The sequence below is a fragment of the Macrotis lagotis genome, chromosome X (genome assembly GCF_037893015.1).
Source record: "Macrotis lagotis isolate mMagLag1 chromosome X, bilby.v1.9.chrom.fasta, whole genome shotgun sequence".
Taxonomy (NCBI): Eukaryota; Metazoa; Chordata; class Mammalia; order Peramelemorphia; family Peramelidae; genus Macrotis; species Macrotis lagotis.
The window spans coordinates 40,299,636-40,317,121 of NC_133666.1; the positions used below are offsets into that span (position 1 = coordinate 40,299,636).

The window sequence follows — 17,486 nt, forward strand, 5'->3', positions numbered from 1 at the left end:
GATAAATCTTTTCTTGTTATCAATAACCAATAAATCCAGTAGTGGGATCACCGAGTCAGAAGCTATGAAGCTTTTCTTGCTTAATTCCAAATCATTTTACAAAACTGTTGAATTAATTCACAGCTGGAACGAGTGCCAATTTTTTGGAAAGGCAATGGGATGAAGTGGCTTTCCCAAGGCCACACAGCTAGGTAATTATTAAGTGTCTGAGGTTGGATTTGAACTCATACTCCTGACTCCAGGGCCAGTGCTCTATTCACTGCACCACCTAGCTTGCCCCCATGAGTGCCTATTTTTAATCTTTCCCACAATATTGAATTTTTAAAACATTTTCTGTTTTTGCCAATTTGATGGATATGAAATGGTATCTTGGGGGTACTTAAATTTTCATTTCCCTGATTGCCAATTATTTTGAAAACTTTTTGGATGGTTATTTAAAAATTGTTCTTTTGAGAATTATATGTTTGTATTCTTTGGTCACTTCTCTATTAGGGAACATCTCTTTATCTTATGGATTTAGGTCAATTCCTTAAAAATTTCATATGGCAGACACTTAGCAGAGTTGATTGATGAAAAGATTTTGTCTAAGTCTTAATCTTCTCTTTTTTTAGATCAGAGATTATTAACCTGGAGTCCTCAGATCCCCAAGGCATCTCCAGGGGATAGAGTCAGAGTATCTGTGACCTTGGATTAAAAAACATATGTAGCTTTTTTCAATATATAATTAGTTGCTCTTATAATCCTATATATTTTATTTTTATACATTTAAAACATTATTTTGAGAAGGGTCCTGCAGGCTTTATCAGACTGCCAAAGGAGTCTATGATATAAAATAGTTAAGAAACCTGATTATAAATGCATGTATTTTGTGTAAAAGTTGTTGCTGTTTGTTTTTTTAATAATTGAAGAAGCCTAGTTTGTCCTTTATAATCTCCATATCATGGCTGGTTACATATGCATCTCCTGTTCACAGCTGTAAGATCCTAACCCTAGGATCCTTCGAGGCTCAGTTAAAATCTCACCTTCTGTTAGTAGTCTTTCTCAAGCTCCATTCCTCTGAAATTATCTCCAGTTTATTCTGTATATAATCTTGATTGCACTGAGCAGTTTGCTACTTGTTTTTCCTCATTAGATTATAAGCTTCTTGAGGGAAAGGATTGTTCTGTGATAGGACTTAGTCCAGTGCTTGGAACATAATAGACCTTAGGAAATTCTTGTTGATTTCTCTATATCTAACTTTCTGTTCCTAACCTTTTGAATTTGAGCTTGAGGTGACCTTAGAAATCAATTATTCCACATTTTACAGAGGAGAAAATGAGAGTACAGAATGGTTCAATGACTTTTTCAAAAGTCAACTGGTTATTAAGCTACTTTGGTATGATTTCAATCCAAGTCTCCCAGATTCCATCAAGTTGCCTCTGATAAACATTACATACAGGATTTGAACTCAGATCCTCTGATTCCTGAGTCAGACTTCTTTCAACTATGTAACCATACCTCTTTTTTCTACTGCTAATGTTTAGGGATATAGGTTAATCATAGCCCATAAATTATGGCATGCTCACTCATTATTATACTCTTTAATTTTGTATTGTTTCTATGAGTTACTTTTGGGTACAATCTTTTAGGATGTTAATTTTTAAACTTTAGGTCTACATATTTTGCTCAAATTTCCTTTAGTTATTATCATTTCATAATTTATATGAAAAGCATGCTTAATAGTTTTTCCTCTTATATTTATGACTTTTGTGTTCTAGCATGAGATAAAATTGTATATGTATATGTATGTGTATGCCTTTATATACATATATGTATACCCCCACACACACACACAAACACCCATGGGAGTCTGGGAAATACATGCATTTCTCTGTGCAGATACCTCCAGAAATCTCTCAAATGCATTTTGCTTAATATCTCAATGTGTCTGTAATTGCCCTGTTGCTTACCTTTTGTAGATTTGTCAAGCCAGTAATATTAATAACACTTAGAGTTCAAGTATTTTTTATCATTTCATTTAGGTCTTTTTATCATTTCATTTAAGTTTTGCTTTAAAAGTTGGTTCTTATTTATTATTTTTTATAAATGTTATAATTACTTGAATTTGTTAATTATGCCTTTATATACATATGGATATATTTCACTAGATAGGATATCATTATCAGACATAAGCTCCCCTGTTCATCTTTACTCATAGTACCTTGGTTTGCTATTGCTTGAAACAAAACTTTACAGTTCCTGGCTTTTTGGAGTCAGTTGAAGATAACAGACTTTCATCTTCTAGGCCTTACTTTCCAATATGTGTGATTCCTGTATAATAGACGTGTTTCTTTAACACTGAGGTTTCAGCAACTCTGATTTAAAATCTTGTCTTTGAGAGAAATATTCCTAACCTCCTTTCTAAAGCACTCTCTCTCCTCTCTCCTCTCTCCTCTCTCTCTCTCTCTCTCTCTCTCTCTCTCTCTCTCTCTCTCTCTCTCTCTCTCTCTCTCTCTCTCTCTCTCCTCCTCTCTCTCTCTCTCTCTCTCCCTCGCTCTCTGTCCCCTCTCTCTTTCAGTCCTCTCTGTCTTCTCCGTCTCTGTCCTGTCTCTGTCCTCTCTCTCTCTCTGTCCTCTCTTTCTCTGTGTCCTCTATGTTTGTCTCTGTCCTCTTTCTCTCTATCCCCTCTTTTTCAATCCTCTCTCTCTTCTCTGTCTCTGTCCAACCGTCCAATCTCTCTATCTCTCTCTGTCCTCTCTGTCTCTGTCCTCTTTCTCTCTGTCCCCCCTTTTTTAGTTCTCTCTCTCTCTCTTCTCTATGATGTCTCTGTCTCTGTCTCTGTCCTTGTCCTCCCTCTCTATGTCTTCTCTTTCTCTGTGTCCTCTATGTCTATCTCTGTTCTCTTTCCGTCTCCTTTTACAGTCCTTTCTCTCTTCTGTCTGTGTCCAATCTCTCTGTCCTTTCTGTTTTTGTCCTCTCTTTTTCTATGTTCTCTATGTCTCTGTCTGTCCTCTTTCTCTCTGTACCTTCTCTTTTTTAGTACCCTCTCTTCTTTTTGTCCTCTCTCTCTCTCTCTGTGTCCTTGTCTCTGTCCTTTCTCTCTCTGTTCCCTCTCTTTAAGTCCTCTCTATCTTCTGTCTCTGTCCTCATCCTCTCTCTGTCTCTCTCTCTCTGTCTCTCTTCCTCTCTTGCTATCTCTGTCTCTATTCTCTTTCTCTGTCCCCTCTCTCTCTTTCAGTCCACTGTCTCTATCTTCTGTCTGTCTCTCTCTGCCCTCTCTTTCTCTGTGTCCTCTAGGTCTCTGTCTCTGTCCTCTTTCTCTCTGTCCCCTCTCAGTTCTCTCTTGTCTCTGTCCTCTCTCTCTCTGTCCTGTTTTTGTCCTCTCTCTGTCCCCTCTCAGTTCTCTCTTCTATGTCTCTGTCCTCTCTCTCTCTCTGTCCTGTTTTTGTCTTCCTTCTGTCCCCTCTCTTTCAGTCCTCTCTTCTCTGTCTCTGTCCTCTCTCTGTGTGTGTATCCTCTATGTCTCTGTCTCTGTCCTCTTTCTCCATCCCCTCTCTCTTTCAGTCCTCTCTATCTTCTCTCTCTCTCTCTCTCTCTCTCTCTCTCTCTCTCTCTCTCTCTCTCTCCCTTTCCTTTCTGTGGTCACCACACCCATACATATCTGAACCTGACAATTAAACTTGTTCACTTTTTCACAGTCATATTGTTAGGGTTTTTTTCCTATTCTCTACAATTATTTCCTTTATCATGGTGAATTTCTTTTATCATGGTCCATGTGGGTTAAAGATCATAAATGAAACATTTGTGACCCTCAGTGAAATTTTATCATCTTTTCTTTCAGTCTTTTTAGATTTTGTTAGTCTTTAAAACAAACCAGCAGCTCCTGTCTTACTTCCTATTTTGTTCTCAACCCAGTCTTACTCCCTGCCCTCACACACAGCCAACTATCCCACTCACACCAGATGCTAAGAACGTTTCTTGTTTTTGCAGCAATCCAGTTGGACTCCTACAACCCCCTCTTTCCTGCCCAGACCGAAAAAGATCCCAAACCTGCACTTTTGTTTAATCCTTCTACTTTATAGTTGCTGTTAGAATGCAATTCAGGAATCATCTTTTCCCCCTCCACCACTAATTATCTATTTCATTAGCCATCTGTTGTGGTGTTAGTGTCCAAGAAATAGTAGTGTTATTCTATGAATTTTAAGCCTTAAAATCAGAAAAACATTTGAGGTTTTCATCACACGCAAAAAGGGTAAAACCCTCTATTCAGGACTGTTCAAAGCCAAATACTGACTTGAGGACAGTCCAAGAGAATGGTTAGGCATAGAACACCAAGGCTGAAAGGGACCTTCAATCATCTCTAGTCCTTCATTTTACAGAAGAGGAAACTGAGACCTGGAGGGGAAGTGACTTACCCAAAGTTACCCAGATGGTAAATGGTAGAGCTGAAATTTACACCTAGTTTCTTTGACTCCAAATTCACCCTTCTTGATGCTGTATACTGAAATGGAGGATTTACTTTCTTGTATTACAGAAGAAATACTTCTAGACCATGCAGACTGAGGGAGTGGGTCAGGGTATGGGCACACAGCTTAGAAGAAAAGAAAGAAAATAGGCCAGAGAGGTGGGCAAAGCAAGCCTCTGTGGTTCCATTGTGAAATGTCTGCAAAAAAAAGAAGCTTTAAAAATGTTTAATTAAAGGCATTTAGAATGCATGGTATTAAGATCAGGGTTCATTTGTTTTAGAAAATGAAGTCATTTGTAGAGTTGTTTGGTTTTCCTCTTTAAATCACTGAATCTCAGGAGAGTCAATTTAATTCTGCCTTCAAATGGACTTTGAAGGGCATTTCAGTCCTAAGCTGATCTTTACCCAAATTTTAATACCCAAGTTACTTTGCTCTTAGTTTTTCAAAAGAACCTCTCTGGGGCAGTTGGGTAGAGCAGTGGTTAGAAAATCAACCATGGAGTCAGGAGGACTTCAGTTCAAGTTTGGACTCCATCAGACATTTGACATTTAGTGGCCATGTGACTTTGGACAAGTCACTTAACCCTGATTAACTTACTAAAAAAAGAACTTATTCTTTATTTTCATCTGTCTCCTTTGGTTGATTTCTAAGCAAGAACTCTGATGGAACCTTAATACTAAGAAGGAAAGGAGATCCAAGGTGTGTGCCTTACTTTCTTTAAAAACAGAGTATTCCTTGCACTCCCCTTACACACATATACCCTAAGTGTCCATTTTTATTAGTTACCTATAGCACTAGGTGTGGAGTCAGGAAGACCTGAGTTTAAATTCAGCTTCAGGTACTTATTACTAGTCTAACTTTGGCAAGTGAGTGTTTCTCTGTCTGCCTCAGTTTTCTCACCTGAAAAATGGGGATAATAATCGTGCCTACCTTCCAGTCTTGCTATGAAGATGAAATGAAATCCTGTTTCTCAAGGGCTTATTATCACAGAGATTGGCATATGAAGCAGGAGCTTAAACAATGCATGTTCTGCTCTGTTGTAAGGAAATGGACTTTCAAGTATGAGAAGGGATATTGTAGATCAATAATATCCTCTAAAAGAGGCAATGAAGGCCCAACTATGTAATCCTGGCCCATACTTTGCTCAAGCATTTGTCTATAAACACAGGAAATATCATGTCTGATGATCTGTGACTTGAGAAGCATAAAAGAGATAGATGGGAAGAACCCAGTATATGCTGTATGTGTGTGTGTGTGTGTGTGTGTGTGTGTGTGTGTGTGTGTGTGTATGTGGTGGGGGTGGGGGGGCAGGGAACTTCCCTAAGCACTAGTTGTGAGGCTGGCTTTGTCTACTGTGGTATCCAGAGGCAGGAAGGGAGAGAGAGAGAGAGAGAGAGAGAGAGAGAGAGAGAGAGAGAGAGATGGAGGGAAAGAGAGAGTGGGAGATAGAGAGGAGAAACAGAGACAGACGGACAGACAGAAAGAGACTGAAACAGAGACAGAGAAAGAGATAGAGACAGGGAAACAGAGAACCAGAGAGATAGAAATAGAGACAGAAACATAGAGACAGAGAGGAGCAGGAACCAGCTTTAGCCTAGACTTCATTAGGACTAAAGAAGTGACTGATATTTGTATATTTTGTCAATTATTGGAATGTCAGTTTGGAATGGTTTTAGGGTGTTTCTGATTTACAGTCCAATACTAACCAGTGCACCACCTAGATCTACCTTGTTCTATAACACAGGCACCCTTTTTATGATGTAAGGTGATTTAAAGAGGAAACTTACTGACCTTGGGAGACAGCCCCATTCTACTTTGGGAGAAAGTTCATCCTTACATGAAACTTAAATCTCTACCATTCCTCACATCTAGTTGTCAAAGCCTGGACCAATGTACCCCTTGGGGTCCCTGAGCTGTTTTCTGAGTCTGGGAGGTCAAAACACTTTTCATGATAATATGGAATTTTTTAAATTACTAATTTGGTAAATGGGAACAGCTATAAAAGGTTTGGGAAGGGGTCCTTAATAATTTTTAAAAACTGCAAAGGGGCTGTGAGGCCTAAAAGTTTGAAAACTATGTTTTCCAACCTACCTATTTGCTTGAGGGGGTAAACAGAACAAATTTAATCTGCTGTTTGCTTGATATTTCTTCAAATACTTGAAAACAGAAAGCCTATCACACACCTTGAGTCTTGTTTTCTGGATAAACATGCTCAAATTCTTTCTTTTTGCTTGTTGTTTTAGAATCATAGATTTGAAAAAAAACATATCCTGACTTTGAATCCTGCCTCAGTCATTTGCTGGATGTGTGACTCTCGGTAAGTCATTTAACCTCAAAGCCTTAATTTTGGAAATGGGTATGATACACACCTAACTCCCGGGATTTTTGTGAGGATCAAATGAGATAATACACATAAAGTATTTTGCAAACCTTAAAAGCCCTAATGCAAGCTATTTTTTACTAAAAGAATGCTTTGTTATAGCGTTAGCTAATGTGTAGCCATAGGAACTTTTTTTAACCCAAAAGAAGATCAGAGATGTGGAAGTGGAAGGTACCTTTAGGGGTCGTTTTGTCTCAACACCTCACTTTGTAGAGGCTGAAACTGAGACCCAGAGAAGTGGAATTACTTCACCAAGGGCTAGTGTGGCCGAAGTACGATTTGATCTCAGATCCTTGGACTGCAAATCAAAAGCTCTTTTCATTGTATCATTTGAATCCCCTTTCCATAGTAGCTCATTCTATTAAGCTAGCACTTCACAAACACTTTGGTCTCAAGGCTCCGTCTCTGAGGGAGGATTACTGAGCATTCCTTCCCCTTCCCAAGTTTTGTTTTTCTATTGATATTCATCATAGGAATAATTAAAACCTTTTAGTAGTTTTCAAAAATGTAATTTTTGCCTTGTGGACTCACTGAAAGTATGTGAAGGACCACCAGGTATTACTGCCTTTATTTTGAAAAGGACTGCAGAACTGTTGCATTAAGCACTGTACTGTGTGTTAAATTTGGAGTCACAAGGCCTGGTTTTAATTCGGAGCTGGGTGGAAGACTAGCTCCGCCCCCTTGGGCAAGTACCTTAACGGATTTGGCTCTCACTTTACTTCTATAACATGATGAATTTCTAGTAGACCCCTTGTAAAGAAACCTGTATCATTGACCAGGATTTTTTTTTTTCTGAAAAAATTTTACTTTTATTGCTATTTTTCCACCAAGCATAAGTATGCCCCTCTAACGCCCTTGATTCATCTGTCTCGGGTCTAGGGAGAATACATTTCACTTTTCAGTGAAACCCTAGTGTCTGGTACGTGATCTGGCCCATCGTACATGCTTAATACATTCTTGGGGTTATTGATATTCATGCATAAATAAGAAAATATATTGTTAAAGCACAGTCAGTTTGAAAAACAAATTCCAGTTTGCCTCTATCTGGACCAGACCTTCTGGTGAGACATGGAGGGAGGAAAAGGGAATGATGCTTTGATAAGTTCCCTATTTTTTCTTTTATATAAGTTTTTAATTTTTAAATTATCATTTTAGGGGTCCTTTTTATTTCTGGAACTAATCATTCTATCTTTGCCTTCATTTTTGTTTCTCCCATTTCCCCCCCCCCCTTGCCGCTGACAATGGGCCGCCCCGCTATCGCGATGTTTAGAGAGTGTGCTTAAAGTTTTTGAGTCACGAGACAGATCTGGCGAGGCAGAGCTCACGAGGTATCGGTGTTGTGCGGTCAGGTAGGCCCTTGCTGGGCACAGGAGGGTAGGGCAGGCCAAGGCCATCGGTGCAGGTCCCACACAAAATTTGCAGCCCTGAACCAGTCCGGAGACCAGGCCGGTGAGGGCCATGGGGAGCTGCTGCAGCAGCTGCGAGGACGTGGAGGCTCCCGAGCCGGAGGAGCGGGCTCCGCTTCTGGAAACGCCAGGCAGCCAGGCCAAAGGCCCCGAAGCCCCCCCGGCCAGCTGTACGCCCGAGCAGGCGCATCTGGAGGCTATAGTGGCAGAAGTGGCCAGCAACATCATCAACGTGGCCCAAACACACCGCCTGCGGCCTCTCGAATGTCGGGAGCGGGCCCGCCGCTATCGCGCCCGCTTGGCCAAGTTGGAGCTACCCGCTGCATACGGAGGTGGCGCTGGCGAGAGCTCCAGAGGGCCCGGGAGAGGCTCCGTCAGTGGAGCCTTTGGGGCCTTTCTCCGCAGCTACTGGAAGAAGAAAGAGCAGCCCTGCGAGCCTCCGCCCTGCCACCTGTGCAAGCCCCTACTCGCATTGGCCGCCCCACCGGTGCCATTCGCCGACGTCCAGCAGGCTATTCGTTTCGCGGCGGACGCCCATCGCGCCATGCAGCACGTCCGCGTCCAGCCACAGGAGGGCCTGGTGGTGCCCTTCCAGGCAGTGTGAGCAGCAGCAGTAACCCGGGGCTGGAGACCCCACCCAGCCTCCCCGAATGGATCCTGGCCGCGAGAAGGATCAGCTGGGCCCGAGGTCGAAATAGGGAGCGCCTCTTCAACTCCCGCCAGGCCCAGCCTCAGCCTGGCATGCCAGCCACTGTCGAGGTGGAGCTCGACCTGGATGTCTGGGAGGCGCCCGTCAGCCCCGAGGCCCGGGCGCCCACCCCCTCCCCACCCCCTTCCCATGACCGGGCCCAGGCCCTGGCCATAGAGCAGGCCCCGGTCCCCGCCCTGGACCAGGCCTGAGCCCCCACCCCTTCCCCTTCTCCGCTCCCTTTTAAAGGGGAGCCAGAGCCCAGCAGGCCTCCTCCATCTCAGCACAAGTTGGGCAGAGCAGAGAAGACGAGGACCAAGGAGGAGAAACCGGAGAAGGAGGAGAAACCGGAGGAGGAGGAGACCCTGATGGGGGGAGGCCTGAATCCCACAGCCCCCAGCCAAGTTCAGTTTCCCAGCCTAGTTCAGCCCCCAGGCCCTTCCCCACATTGCCCCCCCCCTCCAGCCACAAAGCCCCTCACCTAAACTTAGTCACGTGTTTAATAAAGGCTTTCATGCATTGCATTGAATGTTACCGCTTTGTAAGTCTTTTTTGGCCTCCCCCATTTTATTTTACAAATGTGTTCATCTGCTCCCTTTCTCACACCAGCCCCCCCACACACACGCATACACCTACCCAGGCCGTCCATTCTTCCATGGCTGTCCCGGAGCCTTAGGCACACTCAACAGGCCTCAAAACCTAGCCTCTCCTCCCCCAGCTCAGCCCTAGGGTACGACCCCCCCACCCAGAGGAGCACAATCCGGGGGAGGGGAGAAGGGGTCGAGACATTGAGAGAAATCCCCACTTGTGCAATACCTTCGAAGGGGGACCCTAGGCAATGATTCTGCATTCCTCGATTTCCCCACATCCATCCAATCCAAACCGAGCTCCACCTGGCCAGGCAATCTTTTCAGGCCCATTTCTTCCCTTCAAGTCCACACCTCCCCACCCCCTCTTCCCTGAGACCCCCCCCTCCCCAGCAGTTCCCCCCCACACTGCAGACTTTGGTCCCAGCCCACATCTCTCCCTCCCTTGGGTTGCCCAACAGTCTGGGAATGATTGCCTGGGCATCCTTGGACTGCTAATTAGCCCTCTGCACCCCTGCCTAGATTACAACAGAATGGGCAGCTTGGTTGGCACCCTGCTGGTAAGGGTGGCCCAACTGGCAGGTGGGTATTCTTGGGACTAATGAGCATTTCTAATGTTGATCCCCAAATTAAAAGTTCTATTTCTTCTGGGACCCATTCTCTGGGGACATTCACCAAGTCAAGGGCCTGTGCCAGTCAGCCTTGGACACCTCTCCAATGCCCCCTGTGCCAATCAATTGGACATGGAAAAAAAGCTCCCTATTTCCCTAGTTTCTTTCCAAGGGCTAACTCTGCTACTTCACCTGGGGCTAGCAGTCAAATTAAGTAAGAGCCATTCTGTGCTGTATGTCCTTTTACTCCATCTAGGAGAGAAAATGAACATTGTAAAAATAGAAAAAAAAGTAAGATTAGACAGAATAGAGGGGGAGCTAAAATGAAACTCTCATCGAATAGTATAGGAGAAAAAAAAACACATCAAATACTTTGACCAGCTTGGCTAAACTGGAGATTTCAACTCAGATCCTCAGCCTTCAAAACCCCATCATTTCACTGTCAAAGCAGCCACCCTTAAAAAGGTGAATTTAATAATCTATTCACTTGCCCCTCCAAATGAAAATGAGGTCTTGCAGACTCCATCTCCAAAACTCCCCTCTTCCCTCTGAGCACTCAAATCCAAACCCCTTCTTAAACCTCCAGGACCCCTGACCTGCCAAAGGTCAGCCCTCACTGACCTCACCTACCATATAACTTCACATCTACAGATGATAAGTAGTTAGCTGGCATAGGCAAGGAACATGAAACCCCAAAGGAACACCAGGAAAATAGGAGGTGCAAGGGTACAAGGTGGGTCACAGGTTGGGTTTGGAATTACCTGGAAAGGGGGGCTGAGCAGGATAGAATTTGGAATTTGGAACTCAAAAATTTAAAATGGATCTTGGAAAAAAAATTCGTGAAAAGTTTGGCCTGTTCAATGAGTTGGGGGAGGGACTGGAGAGAGGGGGGAGAATTTGAAACTCAAAAACTTTAAATGGATGTTTTAAGAAAAAGAGAAAAAAAAATATATAAAAATCTGGCCTGTTCAGTGAGTGGGAGAGGGACTGGAAAGAGGGGGGAGAATTTGGAAATCAAAAATTTTAAATGGATGTTGAAAAGAAAAGAAAAAATATTTGAAAATCTGGCCTCTTCAATAAGTGGGGGAGGGACTGAAGAGAGGGGGGACAATTTCAATTCAAAATTTTAAAATGGATGTTGGAAGAAAAAAAGAAAAAATATATAAGAAGTCTGGCCTGTGCAATGAGTGGGGGAGGGACTGGAAAGAAGGAGGAGAATTTGGAAATCAAAAATTTTAAATGGATGTTGAAAAAAATGAAAACCTATCTGAAAAAGGCTGGCCTGTTCAGTGAGTGGGGGTGGGACTGGAGAGAGTAGGAAAAGTTGGGCCTGAAAAATTTAACATGAATGTTGGAAAAAAAAGAAAAATTATCTCAGAAGGCTGACCTGTTCAATGGGTGGGGGAGAAAGGGCATAGAATTTGGAACTCAAAATTTAAAAATGAATGTTAAAAAAAGTCTGAAAAGGCTGGTCTCAATAGGTGAGGGATTAAAGGAATAAGGGAAGGATATAGAAACTCAATTTTTTTTATATGTCAAAAAATTTATTTGAAAAGTTTAGCCTTCTCAATGGGTAGGGGAGGGACTGGAAGAAGAGTGACAATTTGAAACTCAAAATTAAAAAAAAAATGATTGTTTAAAAAATGATCTGGAAGGCAGCTAGGTGGTGCAGTGGATAATGCACTGGCCCTGGAGTCACGAGTACTTGGGTTCAAATCTGGTCTCAGACACTTAATAATTACCTAGCTGTGTGGCCTTGGGCAAGCCACTTAACCCCATCTGCCTTGCAAAAACCTAAAAAAAAATGATCTGGAAAGAAATACTTCTCTTCCCTGTTTTAGGTATAAACACTCTTAAAGACCATGACAAATATGCCATGACAAGCACCTGAATTGAGTTAGGGGGTGCTGTGCTGAGTCACCAGTCTCATTTTCTCCTCCAGAGCCATCTGGGGTCCAGTGGCCAAATATGGATCAGGATGACTTGGAGGTGGCCCTGGATGTGAGTCAATCAGGGTGAAGTGATTTGCTCACGATCACACAGCTCCACAGGTCCTCCTGACTCCAGGACCAGTGCTCTATAGACTGCACCACCTAATTGCCTATAAGGCAGCTGGCCCTGGAGTCAGTAGGACAGGAGTTTGAATTCAGCCTTAGGCGCCTGCCACTTACTAGCCATGTGACCTTATGCATGTCCCTTAACCCTGACTGCCTTGCATCCACGGCCATTTCCAGTTGTCCTGATTCATCTCTGGCCACTGGACCCAGATGATGGAGCACAGGCCCCCTCACTCTAATTCAGTTCTTGAGCTTGTCATGGCATCACCTTCATCACCATCATCATCCAGTATAGATATAACCTAAAGGGGCATTTATTTTAATGGAACTATCTCAACCAACAGATCTGTACTTCAAATTGTTCTCTTGGATTTTTCAGCACTATTTTTTTAGGTTTTTGCAAGGCAATGGGGTTAAGTGGCTTGCCCAAGGCCACCCAGCTAGGCAATTATTAAGTGTCTGAGGGTACATTTGAACTCAGGTCCTCCTGACTCCAGGGCCAGTGCTCTATCCACTGCTCCACCTAGCTGCCCCTTTCAGCACTATTTTAAATGGGCAAATTGTGTTTACTTGCTTGAATTTTTCCAAAGCATTTCATAATCTTTGTCTAATTTTGATCACACTGAGTTAAAGAATCTTATCCCAGGTTTATAAAGGAGGAAACTGAGGTTGAGGTTGAAAAAGATTCAGTGACTTGTCTAAGCTACCAAGAATATGTGTTTGGAATTGAATGGAGGCTTTGACTGAAGTTCAACATAGCCTGTTTAATTATTTAAAAAAAAAACCTGTTCCAGGGGCGGCTAGGTGGCGCAGTGGATAGAGTACTGGCCTTGGAGTCAGGAGTACCTGAGTTCAAATCCAGACTCACTCACTTAATAATTACCTTGCTGGGTGGCCTTAGGCAAGCCACTTAACCCCATTGCCTTGGAAAATCTTAAAACAAAACAAAAACCTGTTCCATTTAAGAAATCCCATTTCACCAATGAAAACAAAAAGGCCCACCATATAATCTCCCAAAATATCCAGTCTCCCTGAGTTCAAATTCCAACTCTGATAATAACTGACCTTTAGCAAATCTCTTAATATTAAATCTCTCTGGACCTCAGTTTTCCTGTAAAATTAGGTGACCTCACTATCTAACCTTTTGAACACTAAACTCTATTCCTTTTATTTTTAGATGCTTTAATATTTTCAAAATGTTTATTTTACCCCTCTAAATCTATGAGCTCAAGAATGTATATGAGCATTAACAGTTCTCTATTGCTCCAACAAAACAAAATAATGTTGAGGAAAGTAATGCATTTCAAATAGAATTTGTTCAACAAAAGCATTATGTTCAATTTGTCTTGTTTCAATTTCCTAATGTCATTTGTTGTTTTTTAAAAATCATGGCAATGACTGTCTATATATAATACACACACACACACACACACACACACACACACACACACACACACACACACATGCATTTTTTTCTTTTTACTTCAGAACACTGAAAGAGCAAGTTTTTGTCTAATACTATGGGATTTGAGTTAATACAAGGGACAAGGCATGATTCCTGCCACCAAAGAAAATTTCAGTCTAATATAGAAAGCTCTAATTCAATCACTTAATCAATTCAATATCAGAGATTTGTCCTGAAGGATAGAACTTTATTTTTTGTGATGAGGGAGATTAATGGGCAAGCCTTCATTTGTGCATCTAAATCATTATGTCTGTTGCCATGGATGCATGTTATGTCTGAGTGTTAAAATGCCACTAATAAAATTTCCCTTTTCAAATATTATACTCTGATCAGTGACCTGAATTCATTGTCACAGCTCACAACAGATTCATCTTACTGCATTTGACTAATCTCAAGTGTAAATAACAGTCTAGTTTCTAATCCATGATCAGAATCATGGGTTTTATATGATTTTAATTTTTTTGTTTTAAAAAATAAACTTTTTATGTATATCTACAGGGATTTTTTTTGATCATTTTGATTTCCCCCAGAATCCTTTCCTCTCTGTCTTCCCCTTCCAGAGAGCATTCCCATATAGCAAACAACATATTTAAAGACAAAAAAAAAGAAAGAAAAAGAAAAGAGAAATCAATACACAGAAAAAGTCTGAAAACCTGAGAGATGTATCACATTGGTCCACCTCCCACAGTCTGCAAAGGGGTGGGGTGAGGGTGCCCTTCACTCCTTTTCTTAAAAATAGTTCGGCAATATTAGCTTTGCTTTCTTTGTGGTTTTGCTTGTCTTTTGCCTGGTTGTAGTCCTTGTGCTATTGTTTTCTTGGCTCAGTTGCTGGGTTATCTTTTTTTTAATATATTTTGTTCTTTTGTAATTGTTTATGATCAATTCAGAAATCATGGGTTGTCTTTGTGGGGAGAGATAGGCAGTCCCTAGTGCCTAAGCTTAATAAATTTGTGTTGCTTGATAAATGTTTATCATTTCCAGGTGGGATATTTTTTATAGCTTTGGTCAGAGTTGCTGTTTTTTAAACATTTGTTGTTTTTGATTTGTTGTTTTTATAGTTTTTATTTCGATAGACATGTGTTTTGTGGCTTTTAGAGTATAGAAAATATATGGTTTTATTCTTTATACTTTAAAATCTGTTTATGATTCATTTTATTTATGGTTATATAACCAAGTAACTGATATATATTTTTCTCTCCCTTGTTGAAGAAGGTATATAGTTTCATAAATTCCTGGTAAGGACTACTTTTCCTCCATTTTAAAAGTTGTAATACATTTTATCACATTGTTTTAATTTTCTTTGATAGAATTATTTAATACATGTTTTATTCTTTGACCCACACATTTTTTAGAATTACACTATTCATTCAATTTGCATCTGAATCCTTTCTTCAAATACTCTTGATGCATTATACTTTTTATGATGGATGATTGGTTTGCATTTCAAGAATTTTCCACAGCTGTGTACTTTTCATCAGGAGTCTTGAAAACTGTCATATTTAACCAGCTATGCTCCACCCCCCGCCCCGCCAAAAGATCATACTCAGTTTTGTAAGATAAGTTGTTCTCTGTTTAAGCCTTAAATAAAACCTTATTAAAGCTAGTTGCAGCATCATCTTGGGTGATCCTGATTATTTCTTTACTATTTAAACTCTTCTAATTCCTCAGAATATGTATTATTTGACATACAAGCTCCTGATATTGCTTATGGCATTCTTGCATGTTTTCAGTAGAGGATTCCAGATCTATGCCCCATTTTGTAAGAAGAATCATGGATGTTTTAATATTTTCTTTTTTAGTTTTTAAAAATAAATTTTCATTGATGTCGTTTGGTTTTTATATTGTCATGGTGAAGTCTTTCTATTGTTACTTTACCTTCTCCTTCTAATAGTTCAGGGCAGTTTTATTTTTATTATTCCCAGAAATGTGATACTCAGTTTTTTGACTTGATTATGGTTTTCAGGAAATCCTATGCTTCTTAATTATCTATTCTCAACCTGTTTTCTATGTTCCCTACTTTTGAATATATATGTCTATTCTTAACCTTACATTTTTAATTTTTTTTCTATACTTTTGATTTTGTTCCAATATTTGTTTCACCTACTTACTGATTTTGAACTTTTCCATTCTGTTGTTCAAGCCACTCCCTGCTTTGGTAGGATTTTTAACTTTCTGTTCTAAGTTATTTTTCAGTTGTTACTTTTGTCTTGTTTTTTGTCATTTCAGATCTGGGTCAGGTGCAGAGTCTGTCCAACTGCTGCATTCTGGATTGGGAGTGACCAGGTTCCCCCCTGCCTTGTCCTACCATAACTCTGAAAGCTGTTTCTGGTCCCCTTTCCAGCTCTATTCTGTGACCCTGACCTAGGAAAGAAAGCTAACTCCTTAGATTCTCTTGAATCTCCATTTTATCAGCAATCCTTTTCATCCTTGTGATGGTGTTTCTCTGGGCAAAGGGGCTAGATGAAACCATTTCACATCTCCATATAAGAAATTTCTTCTTAGTGAGCACACTCCACCAAAAGACCCTCTTCTTTCTCTGGAAGACCCTATGTCTGAATATTTGTACTTGGGATTACCCATTAGGCAACTCCATTTGACTAGGAAATCTTTCTATGATTATAAGGATTTTGCTGCCTAGGGCCTTTAAAATTGCCCCTTCTATACAATCAGTCAGTCAATAAACACTGTACTAAAAAGAGGCAAAAGATGGTCCCTGTCCTCAAGAAGTTTACAATTTAATAGAAACAAGCTATGTATAGGATATATAGAAAATAATCAACAGAGGGAAGGCCTTAGATTTAAAAGGGAGTAGCAAAATTACACTTCCCATAGAAGGTGGTATTTTAGTTGGTTCTGGAAGGAACCCAGGGGACCAAGTTGAAGAAGTAGACAATTTCAGGGAAGGCAGGGACAGCCAGAGAAAATGGTCAGAGTGGAGAGATGAATTGTCTTCTTCATGGAACAGCTGAGACCTTTGTCATTGAATGGAGGAGTATGTGTCTGTATGTGTTTGGCAGTAGGGTGGTATAAGAAGGCTAGATAAAAAAGGCCATCCGATGCGAAACAGAGAATTTTAGATGTGAAATTCAGGAATATTGAGCTCACAGTCAGTTTTCATGAATTACTGGTTAAGTGAGGTAGGCATGCAACATATCTGTCTCTGCCATGGCCTTCTATAAAAACAAAACCAAAGAAGCAATGGCTGCCCTAGCTGATGCCATCTGTTGAGCTGGGGGGGTGGGGTTCCTTCTCAGTCTGGGTACAAGGGCATCCACCTCTATCATAGAATTCTCCCTCATCACCATCTACTTCCTGGGCACATGTTGACACCTTCTCTACCCCCTGCTGTAGAATGTAATAGAATGTAGCTCCTTGCTCCTCTAATCTAATTTGTATTTTCAAAGTCTGAGAGAATTAGAGAAAGCAAAGTGGTTTATAGACCACCAATGGGGTGGCTCCCCCAACCTGAAGCTACCTCCTGTAGAGTCATAAGAAGCATGCCTCTGACACCTCCAAACAGAAACTTATGTCCTATAACCACATGAAACTGACTGGGGAATTAATCAAACTGATTAGGGCCTCCCATAATTGATCCTACTTATAAGCAAGAATGTTAGAGAGATTCAAACGAATGTGCAATGGGAGATTCCTGTCATTTTAATGAGATTTTAGTAAGTGCTCCAGTCAAATGAGCCTAATTGTTATTCCCTTTTGTTTGTAGGAAAAATGTGGTACCCAAACCAGGAGTGAGATGGGAGACTCAAACTGAAGGTAGCTAGGACAAATCTTGCATTCAGATAGGAAATAGGAGAAACATATACACTTTGCTCAGGATATTGGAGGAAGA

The 17,486-nt window shown here is 41.1% G+C and overlaps 1 protein-coding gene across 5 annotated transcripts in view; it reads left to right on the plus strand.

Annotated features, from left to right (window-relative positions):
- Window positions 1-8,924, plus strand: part of LOC141498075 (ragulator complex protein LAMTOR1-like) — a 135,377-nt gene extending 126,453 nt beyond the window's left edge. For all 5 annotated transcript variants that reach the window (XM_074201024.1, XM_074201023.1, XM_074201022.1 and 2 more), the window contains 2 exons: window positions 6,689-6,762; window positions 8,096-8,924. In XM_074201024.1, coding sequence (XP_074057125.1) covers window positions 8,284-8,835 — 552 coding nt within the window. In that variant the 5' untranslated portion in view covers window positions 6,689-6,762; window positions 8,096-8,283 and the 3' untranslated portion in view covers window positions 8,836-8,924. The remainder of the gene's footprint in view (window positions 1-6,688; window positions 6,763-8,095) is intronic.
- The last annotated feature ends 8,562 nt before the right edge of the window (window positions 8,925-17,486 follow it).